Source organism: Phocoena phocoena, chromosome 7 (genome assembly GCF_963924675.1).
Source record: "Phocoena phocoena chromosome 7, mPhoPho1.1, whole genome shotgun sequence".
Classification (NCBI taxonomy): Eukaryota; Metazoa; Chordata; class Mammalia; order Artiodactyla; family Phocoenidae; genus Phocoena; species Phocoena phocoena.
Window position 1 is genome coordinate 41,371,843 of NC_089225.1, and position 19,479 is coordinate 41,391,321.

Here is a 19,479-nt window from a genome sequence, read left to right on the forward strand (position 1 = left end):
TTATAAAAGAGTTCCATTGGTCAAATAATTTGGAAAATCCAGTTAAAGAAATTCAAGTAACATTTTTTTACTGCTAGACTCCTCAAAGCACATAATATACTAATATGCGGTATCACTTTCTAAAAATCTATCAAAGAACACTTTTGGTCTCTGATCATCTCAGAAGAGCATTCTAAGGAACAGAGTTTAGGAAACAATGTTTTAGAACAATAAACAACACCATGTTAAATCTTCCTTCACCAAAGCAGAATTACAGATTTGAAGGAAATATTTAATGTTCCATGTATTATTCAGAATGCATCACTTTTGTCTCCACAGGAAATAGAATAAAAGCAAAATTATCATGAGCCTTCTGTACCCATTGCTCATTTTGAAAGGGTAAGGGAATATCTCTTTACTGATAACCCTTGCTTGGGTTTGGTTATCATATTTCATTTAAGAGTTTTCTTAATTTTTCCTCAAAATATCCCCTAGTAGCCTCTTCCTTTTCCATTCTTCTCTTTCTAAATGTATATGTACAAAAGTAGTAGGGACCTCTGCAATACATCTTAAAGACATCTCTGACAATTTATGACCTTATGACTGATTAATGTCTGGAAGTATTCAGAGAACATTAAAACTCATCTGACAAATAGGGTGACTATGGAATTTCTATGAGGAAAATGTCAGTGGATATTGTCCTGAGAGTTCATACAGATCCATTATGATTCTGCAAAATAACTTAATTTGTCTTCCGTTTGACTAAACCACAAATTCCATCATGAAAGATGTTGTTTCTCCATAGGGAGAAAAAATGCTATGGGAATTAAAGGGAAAGTAGGAAGCTAGCTAACAATCATGTGGATTATCATAAGATTTGGACCTAGTGCCAGCTCTATCACTAGCTATGTGACTTTGGGACATCTGTCAATGTCTCAAGGTGTCAGGTGTCTCGTTTGAAAATAAGAGAAAGTAACAACCTTGTGACTTCCCAACTGTTTGCCTCAGGGGCTGCTGTGGTGGTGGATTATGAAGAGGAGAACAGGGAAGGAGAAACCAAGGAAGTGATCTGATCTCCCTTCCATCTTCCACCTGAGCAGTACTACTTTTACATGTTTTGTATACTAAAGTTCAGAGAAATATTTAATTTTTAAAAGATCCCGTTTAAAGAGAAAACCACAGATTCTATGATCTAAAGTTTTGTTTAGATATAACATCCTCCAGGCCACATTTTTAATAAACGTGTTTTCATCTCAGGAGAAAACAATGGGCTTTTATATTTTCTTTTCTATTCATTCATGTGCTCCTGATTCAAGTAAAATAAAACCTTAATAACTTTCATTATTTCATATAGCTTATTTTACACTTTTGTAATATGTTTCTTAAATAAAAAGATGAGTTGATGTGTTGCTTTTCAAAATAAAATTAAAGACAACATGGGGAGTGGATGAAGTCAACTCCAGCCCATACTTGACTTTAGTTATTTTTTTCATGGTGCCTTTGGGCACTTAAATACTGCACTGCATTATCTTTGAGGTAGAACAACAGCAACGATGACAAAACAAAGGCCAAAAAATTCACATAAAAAGGAAAAATGAGAAAGAAAGATGTGAGAGGTTTCTTTTTAACACAGTTCTCATCATCAGGCTTTGCAGTCTTCTTTGACACAAAGTTGAGAAATAGTCTTCTTAATCCGGAGGGCGGTTAGGCGGGCTGCCCCATTGGCATACCAACACTCGCGCATTATTCTCCCCATGACTCGGAGTGCCTTTAAGAGAGAAAATATCAAAGTCTTTAGCACAAAACACAGTACGAGAGAAGAAAAGCCACAAACACAGGAATCGATGCTAAGCTCTGATACAGAAATAGTAAACTTAAATCAATATGAGAAGGAGATCAGGGCCAAATCACTTCAAAAATCCTGTCAAGAGTGTCTCCTCTAAGACAAGGAACAGGGCATCTCCCCCCAGACACAGACCAGGCGTCTCCACTCAGACAAGGACCAGAGCATCTCCCCTCAGACGCGGCCCAGAGCATCAACCCTCAGGCAAGGACCGTGCCTTCTCCTCCCAGACAGAGACAAGGGTGACTTCTCTCAGAAAAAGACCAGAGCATCTCCTCTCAGAGACCAGGGTGACTTCTCTCAGAAAGGGACCAGGGTATTTCCCCACTGACAGAGACCAGGTCATCTCCCCTCAGAGGGACCAGAGCATCTCCCCACAGAAAGAGACCAAGGTGACTTCTCTCAGAAAAAGACTAGAGTGTCCCTTCTCAGAGACCAGGACATCTACCCTCAGACCAGGACTAGGACATTTCCTCTCAGAAAGGGACCAGACTGTCTCCCCTCAGACAAGGACTAAGGCATCTCCCCTGAGAGGGACCAGAGTGTCTCCCCATGGACAGAGACAAAGGTGACTTCTCTCAGAAAAAGACCGGGCTCTCCCCTCAAACAGAGAAAAAAGTTTCTCCCCTCAGACAGAGACCAGGTCAACTTCTAGCATAGAAAGACCAGGGCTCTCCCCTCAGACAGAGCCCAGGCCATCTCCCCTCAAACAGAGATCAGGGCACCTCCTCTCCTAGGGAGACCAGGGTGTCTTCTCTCAGACAGGCCAGGTGTCTCCTCTCAGAAAGGGGCCAGGCGAGATGATCTCCTCTGGCTTCAGGCAGAGGCACAGGGCCCACTGATCTGCTAGATGATTTGAAGCCATCATTTGTGGACCTTGAAGGTAGCTATAGGAGATGATAGGGAGCCTTTGCTCAGTGGCATTTTGGTTTATGAAATTACACTATCATTTTTAAGGTCATGTTTGATTAGCATAATGTGAAATGATGGACCAGTTTCATTTGTTTTAGTCTTTTCTGTTTAGTGATTAGTTGTTTATTTGTCTTCCACCTACTCTGTTGAATGTAATTTTAGGAAAGAGAATATGGCCACCTTACACAACATCCTTTTAGAGTAAGTGAAATCAATTGAATAGCTTTATCTTCTTGAGATGATCAATAATTTTGAAACAATTAATCTTTTATGCATTTTATGTATGCATTTTATGAAAATTTTCCTCTTCTTTCAAGCTGCATGAAAATAAAATGCTTTCAATTAAGAAATTATATATGTTATGTATAAAAAAGCTAACAATTTCTGCCCTTGGGCTTTCAGAATATGTAAACTTTCTTTAAAATCTTTGTAGTGGAATTAAAATATTTTTTAAAATCCTGTCAAAACACAGATATTAATCCTATAGAGGGAGGCTATTAATCCTCTTTTAATTGAAAATTCTGGGAATATGGTAGAATGACACTATCTCTTAAAATATTCTAAGAAAGGGCATGAAAGACAAAAATGGATAAGGGATGGGTTGGAAATTCCCTGTGTTGCTCTGGATGGTAAGTACACACATATACATTTTTTTTTAAGTCATCCAACTATATACTAAGATTTATTCGTTTTATCATATGTAAATCATGCCACAATAAAATAATGATCTAAATACTAATATCAAAAATTTTGAATTAAAAAAAATCAGTATAAGTGAACTGGTAAATAAATAAGATAAATACTCAGAGGGGAAAACAATGAGAATGCATGAATCCAGAGAGGTATAAGAAATCACTGAAGCAAGGCATTGCTCTGATGGCATTTGCTGATCTCACAGTCTAGAATTTCAGAATTGATGGACCATATGTGAAAGACAGGAAATACAGCCCAAAGCACACAGAAGGTGTCAGATCAAGACATTTACAAAGTCCAGACTGTAAGGATGAATTGGTCTTAGAAGGAACTTTGTGAAGAAAATTGTCTAAATCTTTGATCTTGGTAAAGAAAAAAATCAAACCTTAGCCTTAAAACATTGCAGTAAGCCTGAGCTCTGAAAATTCACAAGAAGATGAGGAAATAAAGTATCATAAGCAAGAGTTAGTCAAAACAACAAACAGGAAAATCAACCTATCAAAACATTAGATGCTAGAATTAAATGATATAAAATATTTTAAAAATAAAGTACATTTTAAAGAGAAAAGTCTAAACATAAGTAAAAAGCAAAAGTATATTTAAAACAGAACAAATAAATGGCATTTTTCACAGAATCAGAACAAAAAACAAAGAAAATTTTAAAAAGAAAACAAAAACCCCAAAACAAACAATAAAAAACAAAACTAATATAAAAAAAAGGTGTCAAAGGTAAGACATGCAAAGTTTTAAGGGGCAAAACTATCATAACTTTCACACAACATTATACTGGAAATCCTAGAAACTGCCAATAAGAAAGGTATGAGTCCCCGGACTCTCATTATTTGGGGATATGATCATCTATGTAGGTACCCCAAAAGAATCTATAGTTTTATACCCTAAAGAAATAATTTTTACACACACACACAGCAGTATTGTTTTAAAAGAAACTAAAAATCACACATGTGACAATCAACAGTAGAGTGAAAAAAAGAAATTAGATACATACAATGGAATACTACACAGATATGAAAATAAACAGATTATAGCTACACATATATAAGGTAAAGTAAAAAAAATTAAGAAGAATATCTATAGTGTCATTAATATATTTCACAAATAAACAAAAGTTAGCCATATACACGTACATATATATATATATATATATGTATGGCTAAATTTTAAAGCAAAGCAAGGCAATAATAAAATGATTAGTTATAATAGTAGCCTCTCAGAGGGGTGAGGAATCTTCAAAGGTACTGGAAGTGTTCTATTTTTTAAACTTGGTCATGAATTCTATTATCTTTACATATAATTTTACATATATGTTAATATCCTCTCATATGCATGAAATGGTTAATATCAGAAAAAATTTTAATTTAATTTCAATTTGCTTATAAATGCCTCAAATTCTCTTTTCAAATGAGCATATAGGTAAGCTATCTACACAAAATAGAAATATCAGGACATAAATCTTGCCTTAAATAGGAAATGAGTTGAGCAAAACATGAAGGAGAGGAAAAATGAGGAAAAACGTAACAGTATAAGATATGACATATGACAGAGCCAAAACTAAAAGATGTCACCAAAAAAATCGCCTCAAGCATTACATTTAAATATGGCAGAAGACAAACAGTCATAATTGGGATGGGGGAGATTAAAGCATTAAAATAGTTGTGGAACTAGTTAGATGATTTATAGTCTTTCCTCCACCTTCCCTTTTACTTCCTGTGGGAGCTAGAGAAGTCTCTCTCTTCACACAGGCAGAACAAGCATTGCAATATGTCTGCTCTATGATGGTTACTACATGCGTGGTACAAGATGAGGAGATAAACAACAATGGTCCCTGCCATGGGGAAGCTTTTCTGATGGAAGAGAATAAACTCAAACTTCAGCAAGTTAGGGATTAGGAATAATTTATTGACTCTAAGGATGACTGAAATTGTAATACTCTGTGTAGCACAGACATCGACTACGCACCGAATATGCCTGTGTTCCCGACATTCCCAGCTCCCTTCCAGCTGGATGGGACTGTGTGGCTCGTTCTGGTCTATGAACCATGAGTGGAAATGAAATGTGTCACTTGAGCCAAAGTATTAGAGAGCCAGTGTGCGACCCTCCAGCTCCTCTCTTCTCCTGACCTAGACCTCTGGAAACTATGCGTTTAGATAGCAGCATCGCAAGATCAAAGTCACCTGGATTACTGAATCACCACAGGGAGCACAGATTCCAATGAAAGCTGCCCAACCTATAGGGGACTTGGCATAGCAAGAAATAAAGTCTTGTGTGAAGTCACTGGGATGTCAAGGTTGTTCCTGCCACATAACTTAGCCTTATGATACTGACAGCTAAAGGGAATGAAATCCTTCTGAAGCTTATATGAAGACATATACCTACATACATGAAATGAATTGGATGCCTAGATAAAGAGGACTATGGCCTCTGAAAATCCACCCTGATACTTACCTCAAAATTATAATGGGAAAAATATACATAAGAACATAGCCTTACTTCACAGCTTTGCCACTGGTTCGGAATACTTGGTCGGAACTTCTGGTCACAGACAACCTTCCTCATTTCCTCTATTGAGGGATCTGAAGGCACCATGTCATAATAAGGCAACTGGTAGTCCTCAACAATTCCTATAAAAAAGTTACGTAATAAATTTCCCAGTGTGAATAATAAACAAAGATGTTTACTTCAAGATAATACCAATTAAGTTTTCTAGGCACTAGTGGTACCCTGGAAAACTGGAAAATCAGGCTTATTAAAATTAGGTATCATTGTAAAACCAAAGATATAAGTTTAAAGCACTAAGTTGAATAGTTATATAAGTTTATGAAATTTTATACTATGAAAATTTATATAATTTTAATAATTAAACAAGTTATATGAGACGAAAGTATATGTAAGTACTGTATAAAATATATAATTTTATATAATTATACATATATAATTTTATATAAAATATGTTACATTTACATAACTTAATTATAAACATATAATTTTATATTATGAAAATTATGTAAATTTTGATTTTTGTAAAATGCCGTTGTGCAGTACAGAAGTAATATCTAATTACAAAATTTACAGCAAGACTCACTGATCTGTGAATGACGTATATTTCTCCATGAATGAAGTATATTTCTCCTTTTCAAAACACAATAGCTTTCTCTTTTTGAAAATTGTTAGGCAATCTTTTAAGAGCTGAGTTTTTTACACTTGGATTTTACAGCTACTAGATCTGAGAATGTTCCAGAGAAATGGCCAAAGGTATTTGAAGATGAACAGTTCAACGTGAAGGTTAATATTTAAAGAGTCTCAAATAATAGACAAAGATTTGACTTTAATTATCAGAATGTTACCTGAGTTCAAGAATTTCCTTACAGAATCAACTGAATTAAACTATAGTTCTTTTAATTTAAATATTTAAGATTGGCATAATTTAGAAAATGAAATTCAAATCATGTTAACTAAATTACCATTTCAACTGTTGAAGAAAACTTAAGGACAAAAATCTAAAAGCAAATCTAGACAAATATCAGTATGAAATTAAAAAAAATAATAACATGTTTGAATCTTGCTATTTACCAAGCACCTTCCTAAGCCTTTTACATGTTTTAACTAATTATTCCTCAAAAGCACTGACTAAAGAAAGTACCATATTATCCCATTTTTACAGAATCAGGAAACTGAGGCACAAAGAGTGTCATGAATTTTCTCAAGGTCACATAGCTAGTAAGTGGCAGATCTGGAACTCGATCCCAGGCTTGGGGATTCCAGTGTCCATGTTCTGTTTCTGCACCACTCTAAGTCTATTGCTTCTGTGAATAGTTTCATCTTCCTGAATATTTTATTATCTAACCTAGGAATAAAAGGGGGAAAGCATGTTTTCTCATTCAAATATAATTTTAAACTTTTAAGCTTTTCATTTTTTTAAATATGAGATTTATGTAAGGCAAAATGACATCAATACAAAATGCAAAAACTGACAGTGGTTTAATAATGACAGTTCTTTCATTGAATGTTTACTATGAGCAGGCTCTATACAAAAAGCTTCACGTGAATTAATTGAATTAGTCCATTAAATCCTTAAAGCCCAAGAGGTCAGTTTTATTATCTTCGTTTTACAGATGAGGAAAGTGAGACCATATAACTCACCTAAAGTCAGACATTCAGGAAGTTGCTAAACCAAGGTTTAGGACTAAGTCTGTCTCACTTGAAACTGAAAAATCTAAATCATTTTCTACCAGGATTTAACTTTTCTCCACTGATGAAACAACTTCATCAGACTGCATTTACAGGGTTTCATCTTCCCAAATTCTTCCTCTCATTATTAATCTCTAAACTGCTGGGAGCAGTAGAGTCAGGAAGTTAGTTTTTGCTTACCTCTGTCCTCCACTTTAATCCCCACACATACATCATTACCGGAAAGAAATGAACAAGAAAAGCCAGAGAACCAGAAGACTTCAATTTAAGTCCTGCGGCCTTGGCAAGTCATTTAGCTTCCTTGGGTTTAATTTCTGATATAAAATAGGAATACAGCTCAAAGAAGAAAATTTTCAAGTGCTTTGCAAAGTATTATTATGGAAATCAGAATTATCAGGAGAACTAAGCGGTAATCACAACCTAAAATCTCCATTCTGTTCAAAATGCTCCACTTTTGCCACTGGAAAGATATCGCCAAAAGGTAATCTCTTAAATATTTAGAAATGATTCAATATAGTGCATTGAAGTAGCACATCAAGGAAAGGCAGACACAAAGAATATTTCCAAAATCTTACCTCCAACTGAACACCTCCGGGCTATTTCCCAGTAAACCAGACCAACAGAATAGATGTCAGCTCGTTTGAAGGACTCAAAGATATTCACATTTATTGTATCATCAAGCATTTCAGGAGCCATGTACCTTCAAAAACATGCACACTTCAGATTCTGTGTATGATTTTATAGCAGTCCAGTAACACACAATGTTAATAAATCCTGATATACAATATGTTAAGGCAGTTTACATCAAATCTACAGGTTGATCTGAGCCACTATAATAGAATAAAATTAAGTATGATGCTAACTGGACTTCCCTGGTGACACAGTGGTTTAGACTCCGTGTTCCCAATGCAGGGGGCCAGGGTTCACTAAGTGTGATGCTAACTGTAAGTTTTTTGTAGGAGTCCTTTATAAGATTAAGAAAGTTTCCTTTCATTTCTAGTTTGTTGGGAGTGTTTATCAATAATGGAGATTAAATTTATTTAAATGTTTTTACTGCATCTATTGACATAATTGTGTGTTTTATTTATTTATAAATTTATTTAATTATTGAACGATAATTTTTAAAATATTTTAAATAGAACTAGAGATCATCCTAGTGTTAAAGCCTGTGGGCCAGGAGCCAAATACTTGGAAAGCACTCAATAGGAAAGATGGAACTCAATTCCCCGTAGTTTGTAGCCAAGAAAGCTCCTTGAGGGCAAGGAGTATGTTCTATTCATCATGGTGGGCCCAGTGCTCCAACACAGTGCTCAGCATCATTCCACAAATACCTGCTCTGAATGAACAATGTTATTATACATTGGCTCCAAAACATATATTCATATTATATATTGGCTCCAATAAAATTACAGCCTTGCTTGAATAGGACTAAATAAAAAATTCTACAGTCCCTGGGACCTGACTGAGCCTAGCTGTCTTAGGGATATTTCGAGGATTTCTCAGAATATTGAGGTGAGGATGCAACACTCTCCCCAATATTTTAAAAGCTTTAGATTCTCTGAAGGAATCCAGCATCCCAGACTTCCCTGACGGACAAGTTAAAACTTGCTTTTTAAAGGGAAAAAAGAAGAGGTCCCTTAGGGCTGCCCAGTCTGAATAAATTGTCCTGAAGTGTTTCTGGGGCCCCATTAAAGTCTCCCAGGGAACAAAGTGAAGGACTCAGAGGGACTGGCCTGGAATCTCAAATATGGCTTATAGGCTAACTATACCAGCTTAGAAATTCTCTACTCTCAAGGGCCTTTAACAACTCCAGGAAAGTGTTTTGGTTATTTCTGATTTCAAGGTCAAGAAACCTGGAATTATGCCAAAGTAGCACAGATCCTGAAATTCAAATGAAAGGAAACAGAAGTATGCTGGCCATATGGCCACAGTCTGGCTATAATAAGAAAACACCAGGAATCCCATTACTAATGGGTCTGTCCTGACATACGTGTGGTATGCTCTATATAAATCATGCTTGTTCTTAACTTTCAGAGATTCTGTTCCTTGAAAGTGGGAATTGTGTCCAAACTCATATTACCTTAATACACATCAACTGGGCAGACTTACGGATAAGTACAACTATAGGTAAATATGTTACATAATATTTTTAAATATTGAGAGAATATTATATATATATATATATCACCTATATTATATAGATATATATATTATATCACCTACCTAGTTCAGTGTATTGATTCTATATCTGTTGTTAGGACCTGAATGTATAGAACTAGCCCTGAGTTTCAGTTCATTTACGAGGTATTGAAGTATTGATATAAAGGCTTTGGAGGAGCTATACACTGCTAACATTTTTTTCCTCCTCTCTGTAGGAAAACTATTCTCAGATGTGGCACGCTAAAAATAATATATCACCATCACTTCCACCATTCCTTTCCACTGGACTCGCCACACAAATAGCTACTTCCTATATGACCAAATGCCAACTCTTCTTGCTTTATAACCATTGTGCCACTGATTTCTCGGTGACCCAGAGAAGACTTCTTGCTTTCTTGGGCCTAATGGTTTCCCACTTTGGATTTGCACCCACCTCCCTGTACACATATCCCAGGCATTCATGTTTATGGGGCAGTCATAAGTCTCAGTATGCTACCAAAGTAAGTTATCTTACCTTTTGGTTCCTACTTTAGGATTCTGAGGTATGTCAATAGTGTTCAGTATTGAATCATGCTTCACAGCCAACCCTAAGTCTGCTATGGCACAAGTTTCACATTTTTTCACTAAGATATTCTTTGATTTTATATCTCGATGAGCAATAGCAGGTTTACCTAGGAAGCATAAGGTAAACATATTCACTTTTTTCATTACTGGAGATTGAACCTCTCTGAAAGGAGTCATCTTGAAGACTTGGCTCAAATGTTATCTTCTAAGAAAGGTCTTCCCTGACCCCCATTCTACATTCCAAGTCATTCTCCATCAGACTATCCCATTTTGTCTTCTTCATAGCCCTTATCACTATCTAAATTATCTTACTCATTCATATGCATTATCTGTCCCTCCCAACTAGACTGTAGGCTACATAAGGGCAGTGGCTATGTCTTACTCATCACCATGCCTCCAATGCTTAGAACACTAGGTGACATTTAGTAACCACTAGTAAATATTTGCTGAATAAGTAGGGAAAGTATTAGCATTGCTACGTCCACATAAGAACACAGCAAATATTCTCTTACAAAACATGTTTCAAACTTCTACTACCCTACACCGGCAGTTCTCAAATGGGGCCCAAAGATCCCTGGGGGTCCTTAAGGCTCTTTTCCAACTACATATCTGTGTGATGTCACATTTTCTTCACATACTTCAACCAAAAACAACATACTGGGACAGACTGAATGAAGAACAGGTATGAAAATCCAGACATTAAGGAGATTTGCAAAAGTGTAAAATGGCATTATTTTAGCTAGATTGGCTTTTGCACTACAAAAATTATGTAACTTTTAAAAATTATGTTATTTATTTTAATATTTAATTGGTTAATTATTATACTTTAAGTAAATTAATACATACTTTAAAATTTCTCAATTTTAGTTTCTAATATAGTAAATATTAATAGATATAACCCACATATACAAACTTTTGGGGTCCTCAATAATCTTTAAGAGTTTAAAGGGATCATGAATCCAAATCTGAGAAGCACTACAGTGACTAGACTGACTTTCTAGAGTCAATTCTCTATTAACTCAATAAACAGACGAGACAGTGTGTATTATTTGGAGTTCAAGTACATGATATATAAGTATTTTTTTAAGGTCAGAATAACTCTTTCTAATTATTTTAATTATCAAAGGTAAACAGTTAAATCATTTGTATTCTCTGAAAATAGAGCATTTGCCACTAAAGCAAGATCTCTCAGGTACATATTGTAAATAGCAAAGATAGAGCCACTAGGAATAAAAATATTATTATGGATAGTATACAAAATGACAAGTATGTAGATGAGAGTTGGCTATATCATGACAAAACCTTCAGCTTTATAAAATACCTTTAGTGTTTCTTTACATTTGATAATTGTTTGTAATAAACTAAAACACAGCTGAACACTAAAATACTTAGTGTTTCTTATCCTCATATTCAAGGAGAAAAAAAATTAGAAAGAAAATACATACCTTGTGTACCAACAATCTCCATATGAAGGTGGGCCAGACCACTAGCTATTGAAAGTGCCAGTTTGATCATTCCAGCCACTGTCACTATGTTTCTATTCAAATAGTCATATAAGGAGCCCTGTTCATGATATTCAGAGACAAGCCAAAGTTGAGTCCAAGTTCCATTATCTAACAGGAAAAAGTTATTTTGTTGCTGTAAGTTTATGTTGAGAAAGAAGCCAAAAGCTTTTAACAAATGTCAGTGTTTAAAGCAAATCTGTGTTGTTAACAAAGCAAAGTTAACTCCTTCTGTGATAATACTTACAGTCCAAGTTGGTAGGGTGAAAATTCTCAACGAATTCCTACTGATATATTAGAACCTGTTACGTGTACCCACCATCGCTATAGGAAGCTGTGAGGCAGTGATTCTACCAACTGAACTACTCCTTTCTTATTCCCTCTGTATCAATACCTGCTGGTATTATGGCAACCACATTATGGCAGAAACTACTGAGAGATGCATTTAGGCTCAGCGTTGTGTTATAAATTATTCTTGAGCTTTTAAGAAAGATTGTACCAATAAAAAACAGAAATATAACAAATTTACACAAAGTATTATTACTATCACAAAAGCTCTAACATTCCAAGGATGGTCATACTATTCATATTTCAAAATATGAAATTTATGATTTCCCTCAAAGCTTAATATAAGTGCCAAACACAATTACTAGACCTCTTCAAATAATTTACCTTATTTAACCAAAGCTAATCCAGTTTATAAAAGATTTTTAGCAGACGAGAAATTAGCCTAAAATTTCTCTAGGTATTAGAGTCCCTAGACTTAGCTTTAGCTTTCAGAATCAGATGTCTACAATAGCCCTGGGAAGTCCTGACCAGTTTTGATCCTCAGTGAAAGGGAACTATAATTAAAGAACATTTGCTAAGGAATTTTTGTACCTAGTGCTTTATGTGCAAGAGCTCCTGGTTATCCAAGTATTTAATTTCCAAATCCAGGTAGTGATAACATTTCCTAGGAATGCAAAAATCAACATAACATGATAAAGTTCACTAATAAACTGACCACATATAAAACTAACACTTACACCTCTCTCCCTGCTTAACACCAGTGGCTATCTTTGCCCTCTCGTATCAATGTCTTTGTCAGACAGTTGACTAAAGAGTGAAACTGTAAATGTTGCAAAAGATATAGAAATGCATGAAAATGAAAGTGACGTTACAGACCACTTGGAATCAAAGCCACTAACAAGTAAGCCATTGACACAGGTAGACCAGTTAAACTGAAGAAGAGACAATCAAGGGTGATCTTTGCTGTGCATATTGTTTTATAATCCAATAGATGTCATGATTAAATTAGCTCTATCAGGATGATCCATATAACTGCAGTCATTACTGCTTTCATAACATTGCGAATGAAGCTAACCAGTAGATAGTTTAGCTCAATGTTACGAAGAAAAAGTAAAAGTTCTTAACAGCTTAATAAGAAATGTTTCATTTTCAATAGTATAGTTAAGAATTTGGAAAGAACCTTTTCCTTTTTTAAGCTCAGTTTCTCCCTGGCTTGACTTGGCTTTATTCAGTTTCTCCCTGGCAAATCAGAAAAGACAGATCATCAGCAAACATAACTACGGCCAAAATGTATAATAGCACTAAACTTCTCTTTGGCCATCTAATTAATCATAAATACTTTCATGATCAAGTTTATATTAAATAGAAATAACCATAGATTTTAAATTTTCCTAGGTAATGGTAGGTTTCTGATAGCCACAGATAATTTGTGGCTAGATAGATGTTATAATCTCCACCTCTCCCAAGTTCTTCATGAGTATAACTGATACAAATAAAAAAATAATTGACTGGATCAAGTTTTGCTCACCTTTGTTCCCTGTTTCCCTTTAAGGGAACTGTTGCACAGCTAAATGAGTAAAAGCTATGCAAAAAGAAGAAAGAGAGCATAGGTAATCCACAAACTCTATTATCTAGTTCCTGATTACTGGGCATATGCACAAAATTTTATGACTATTGATTTAAATACCAAAAAGTTGATGGTCTGCTTATTCTACAAATCTCATAAAGCAGTGTTATTTGGGGTTGTTAATGTTAAACCTCACGATATAAACCATACTCAAAGTACATTAATTTCACTAAAATTATCTTGTTTGCCACCCTTCTAATAATGTTCATAGAAAACTAGAGTCCTGGAGTTGAGGTCTGTTGTACAGATGAAAGTATAGTCCTAACAAAGATGAATATTCAACTATCATTCATTGGTATCTTTGTACCAGTTATCAAAATATTGAAATATTTCTATCCTGTTTAACTAACAGCTGCTATTCAAAACGTCCAATGGTATTCCTTTGTCCTAGACACCCAAAGCAACTCCTGAACCCTCAAGATGCCTCCAGATCTTTTTATGACCCAGCAACTAAAGGGATAAAACCTAGCATGGCAGGGTTCTCCCAAAACTCTGCTCCAGTTGAAGCTTCTGTTCTGGTTGGTTAGCTCCTGTGCCATACCAGTCATCAAATATTTTAAATATCAAGCTGGCTATAGTGTCATCATGACTTCATATCACTCGTCTGCCCTGCTTTATTTTACATTTATTGCACATTTATCTGTGGAGAAGAGGAAAGCATTTTCTTTCCTCAAAAAAGAAATCAGACTTTTACGTAGATTTTATTAAAACAAAGAGATTATTTATTCTCCTCTGATAGTAGACATAATATCTTATTTGCTGGACCCAATTAGACTGAAAATACCTTTGTTGTCAGCAGCAATGAAACCAAGGATGTTTTCATGTCTCAGCATAACGGTCTGATAAATTTCTGCCTCTCGAAACCAAGATCTTTCATCTCTAGAGGAGAATATTTTCACAGCCACATCTTCCCCGCACCATCTTCCGTGCCAGACCTCACCAAATCTACCTTTTCCTACTATTTCCTGAAGTACAATCGTCCTTGCAATTGTTCTTTGAACCAACAGAGGCAGACCTAACCAAAGAAAAGATGAAATTGATGATTAAAACCAAGTAATTGCCAGAAAATAACCGTCATGATGACCATTATTTTCACATAAAAAAGCAAACATTTAACCACTTTAGTAATTTTACTGATTTCGAAGAAATAAGCACCATTATACCAAACTTTAATTTAGTCCAAGCATGCTCAAAAAGTACTCCAAATTCTTACTATGATTTCTCTTCTCACATTCACAAATAAAAATTTCTTGAATATAGCCTGCCACTGCAGATATCTAATTTTCCAAAATTGTTGCAAATCTCTCTGATTTGCACATTGAAGCCAGTCAGTTTGCTAAATACACAAAGGTTAAAAAGCATAAGCAGTTAGCCTCTAAAATAAAATATATGATTCCTAGTACAACAGAGAATGCTTTATGAATTTTTTAAAAAACCAAGTTAAAACTGGAAAGTGAAGAATCGAATTCAATGATGAAGTGAGGCAGTCATGTTACACTGAAAGCAAGGTACAGTCATAGAAAATATCAAATGGATATTTTCTGTGGAATAAAAGAAAGTCAAAGAAAATATATTCTGAATGTATGTAAAATGTTTAGGTTCTTTTGAACCAATAGCTTTACCTCTAGAACTCTATTCTAAAGATTTAATGAAAAATGCAGAAAATTTTATATCAAGATATTTAATACATTATTACTTATAGAAAAAGTAAGGAAAAGTGTCTGATAATAGAAAAATTGTTAAGTACAGTGCAGAGGTTGAGACCACAGATAAGAAAGGCTTGGGTTCAGATTTCATCTGTGCCACATGGTAATCATGGGCAAATTATTGAACTTCTCTGAGCGTCAGCTTCCTTGCCTGAAAACCTGTGGGCAATAATATTACCTATATCATAGGGATACTTTGAGAATTAATAAGCATGGTAAGCACCTAGCACGGTATCTGGCCTATTACATGCTCAATAATGGTTTGGCGCTTAACATTATGTCTAAGGATGGATTACTTAGAGCCAAAAATAATGATGCTGTTTATGAAGAGTTATTTCTTAATGACATAGGAAAGTACTTCTGCTATAATAAAAACCATACCTTGTTAAATGAAAAAATACTTTTGTTAAAGACAAATAGCATAGCAAATTCTATCCATCTAAATAAGTGTATCTAGCTATTGAAAATATTCACGGGAAAAAGACTGAAAAGAATATATGCTAAATGCTATGATGGGTATTTCTATTTAGTGGAATCGGGGTGAAGTAAATTGTGATATTCTCCTTTCTAATTCTTTACATTTGCTTAATGTCCACAATAGTCCATAAATATTTATTACTCTTATAATTAGAAGGAAAATAGCTAAAGAGGTCACAGTATAATTTATTTGGGAAAGTCATGTTTAGTTGTCATTGTACTCAGATGGCTGGGAAACCCTTATAGCAACAACCCTGTAAGCTCCTGTAGGCTTCGACCTCTACTCCTGAAATGAGCCAGTTTATTCAGATGTTCTCATGTTCATGAGAACCACCCACCATGACTAAATAAGCACAGACTATAAATTTGCTATTATGGATCTCAACAATTAGTCACAAAGCCTCACAGCCAGAAAGTTCTTCTGAGATCATCTGGTTCAACTTTATCATTTAGAGATGAGAAAATTGGGGCTGTGTGGTAGTCAAAAACTTGCCCAGGAATAAGTGGAAGTCAGACCTACAACTAAAACACTGTTTTTCAATCCAAATTCTTATGCTGTCACCATTCAGTGGATATGACTACAGTCCTCCCCAGCTGGAAAGATTTCTAGCAGCAAACTATCCAGGATATTTTTGTAAGCCATGGTCAGTTTCACTACTTGCCACACAATGGAAGTTGTACTAACAATTATTAAGCCAAAGTACAATTTCAATCTCTCTCTTCCCTCCCCTCATCTTGCACACACAAACTCACAAAAGCATCACCACGACCAATCACAACAACGATGACAACGACAACAATACCAACAATACAACAACAACAATTGGCTAGAGAACTAGATAAGCCAATGTTTTCAAACTGCAAATCGATTAGACACATAATCAATGCCTCAGGCTGGGGACAAAGAAGGATTTCATCTAAGGTACTCAGCACAGCAATTAAGTTGAGGCAGTAAAACAATGAAAATTGCTTCAGCATCTTTCAAAGCAACCACCAAAAATAAGCTGAGTAATTTTTGTGTTACACACTTAGAGATTTCCTTTGAAGACATATGGACTTTGGCTCTCCCTGCTATGTTACTCTTTTTTACCAGGGGCTGTAAAAGCTGATGCCTGACTTATGGAAATGTCACCATCTATCAGTAGTGTTATATCACGACAGGAAAGCAGAAACCTACCAAGCCTCTTAGAAGTCACTTGAGACACCATGATCTCTCAAAGACCACCCAGTCAAACACTAGTCCATTTTCCTCTCTTGTGAACATTATATCTCTTCGTAATCTGTCCCTGACCAGGTCGGGATATGCTTCATAATTTTTGTCTCTCAACATCTGACAAAGCTGCTTCTTGCTTAAGGTCGCTGTCCAGGGAAGAGAAGCAGAGGAGAAGCAGAACTCCTGATTTCCTTCCTATGGGTGGTGAGCTTTTGTGACAGAAGCCTTGCTACACATGGACCCGTTCTCCCTGATGATCAAAGGCAGTATGGCCATCCATTACTGTTAGCCAGTGGTCACTGGCAAACATATGCAGCTGGCTTTGGAGAAAAGTGCCTAGAACTATTTTAAGTTGATCATTAAAGAAATCATCCATGCTTGGGTATATTCACGGCTTTCTTTTAAGAAAGAACTTAGAATAATCTAAAGAGGAAAGGGTCCAGCAGTCAATAAGTCCAGATTTAGGTTTCAAGATGCACAAAAATACCAAAAAACTTAACGTTAATTTTAGATTTTATGCCCTGGCTCACAACTGCTTTCTTAAACTAAATATCCAGTCTCCAGTTATAAAATCTTCATTACTTTTATTTGAAAGGGAAATCCTTGGTCAATCTTAAGTATAGTCAAGAAGTAGCTCCAAAACACATATTTCTGCCTTATCTCTTCATACGAACTGAAAGGTTTGGTGGGGATTAAATAGATGGTTATTTAATCACTTGAACCTTTTAATAAATTGTATAAGGTTTCAAGGAATTTGGCACAAATCAGAGTTTTCTGTGCCTATATTCTGAGCCTAGAACATTGCCAGGGCTCAGGAAGTTAGGGAGCAGTGGCCCCCAAAAGGTAACACTCAAGGAAGGAAAGAGTATTAAATCCTAGTAAGTTTTACTTCTAAAGAAAAAATGTCAACTTTCTATCCAACAATTTAATCTGGATTTCAGTTTTATAAACTTCGCAGTTTGGAGATACTCTTTCCAGTATTCCTCCTTTGAAAACATGCCACCTGATTTGTGCAGTGATGTTGTAAACATTGAGGCTTTGGTCAGTGAGCAAGCGATCTTGCCCCCAAAAGCAGCCAACTATCTGGGTTTTCTGGATGACATAAGTAGGCCTCTCTTTCCTTTCTTTTTTGTTTTTTTGTTTTTTTTGCGGTACGCGGGCCTCTCACTGTTGCGGCCTCTCCCGTTGCAGAGCACAGGCTCCGGATGAGCAGGCTCAGCGGCCATGGCTCACGGGCCCAGCCGCTCCGCGGCATATGGGATCTTCCCAGACCGGGGCACGAACCCGTGTCCCCTGCATCTCAACCACTGCGCCACCAGGGAATCCCTAGGCCTCTCTTTTCTGATAAATACTTTTGAGTCCAAAGCTGCTTCTTGTTAAATATGGATGCCCACATAGATGCTACCAACCCTCTGTCATCTGCCCTTGTTAATTGTGCCTGCCTGGACACTCCCAAAGGCCATGGGCAAGGGAGTTCCTCAAAATCTGTTTGGGGTAATCATCCTTAATGATCTTTCCAAAGCAAGATGGGATGCAGGGGTGACTGAAATGACTCAATTAGTCTTACCCTCGTTCATGCTTCTGCAACACCACATGCTGACAGGATTTCTGGAATTATACATGAAAGTTGGGAGTCCTCTGCCATTTTAGGGAGTTTGTTATTACGGGATGTGGGTTGGGGGTCAACGCTCTTCTGTCACCGGAAACTCAAAAAGCCCTCAGATGCTTTGTGCTATGAGAAAGGCTCATTTAAGCCATAATACAGCCTGGTATTTTGAACTGCTTCATCAGGGGTTCTGAAGTTCCATTAAAGAGGGAAAGAGTTGTCATATAACCTTAGGAGCACAAGCCAGCCCAGGAATGCTGCGCTGTTCCCTTTCATCTTCCGTTTCTATGCTTCAAGATCACATTCTTGATCCCAGGGGTTGCCTACCGATTCCAAAGACCTTTCTAATCACAAGCAAAGAACGCTACTTTGCATAACTAATATGCTTTCCCCAGAACTCAACTGCTTAAGCCCCGTAACTATTTTGTGCCCACGAAACATGACCAAGACGGCAACCATGATTATTACTAACCATAATGTGGGAGAGGGCAGAGAAAAAAAACTCTTTCTGGCTTCAGAAATAAATACTGAAGGCATGTGAAAATGAGAATCTGAACACCTAAAGGCACAAAAAGCAATTCATTCTTTAGGCCAGGACAGTTTTTACTCTTCATCAAATCCTGAAAGGAGTTTCCATGCCAGAATGTACCATATCAAGCATTTTAAACAATGGAATTAAGAATATTTGGGCCCTTTCTTGTTA

At 36.1% G+C, this 19,479-nt stretch overlaps 1 protein-coding gene across 4 annotated transcripts in view; it reads right to left on the reverse strand.

The window, feature by feature from the left end:
• Window positions 1-1,621: 1,621 nt before the first annotated feature.
• The window catches only part of ACVR1C (activin A receptor type 1C), an 84,572-nt gene continuing 66,714 nt past the window's right edge, over window positions 1,622-19,479 (reverse strand). For 3 of the 4 annotated variants that reach the window (XM_065880358.1, XM_065880360.1, XM_065880359.1), the window contains 6 exons: window positions 14,559-14,789; window positions 11,803-11,970; window positions 10,308-10,464; window positions 8,209-8,333; window positions 5,936-6,066; window positions 1,622-1,747 (listed from right to left, as the gene is read on the reverse strand). In XM_065880358.1, coding sequence (XP_065736430.1) covers window positions 1,622-1,747; window positions 5,936-6,066; window positions 8,209-8,333; window positions 10,308-10,464; window positions 11,803-11,970; window positions 14,559-14,789 — 938 coding nt within the window. The remainder of the gene's footprint in view (window positions 1,748-5,935; window positions 6,067-8,208; window positions 8,334-10,307; window positions 10,465-11,802; window positions 11,971-14,558; window positions 14,790-19,479) is intronic. The other variant, XM_065880361.1, reaches the window with a different exon arrangement.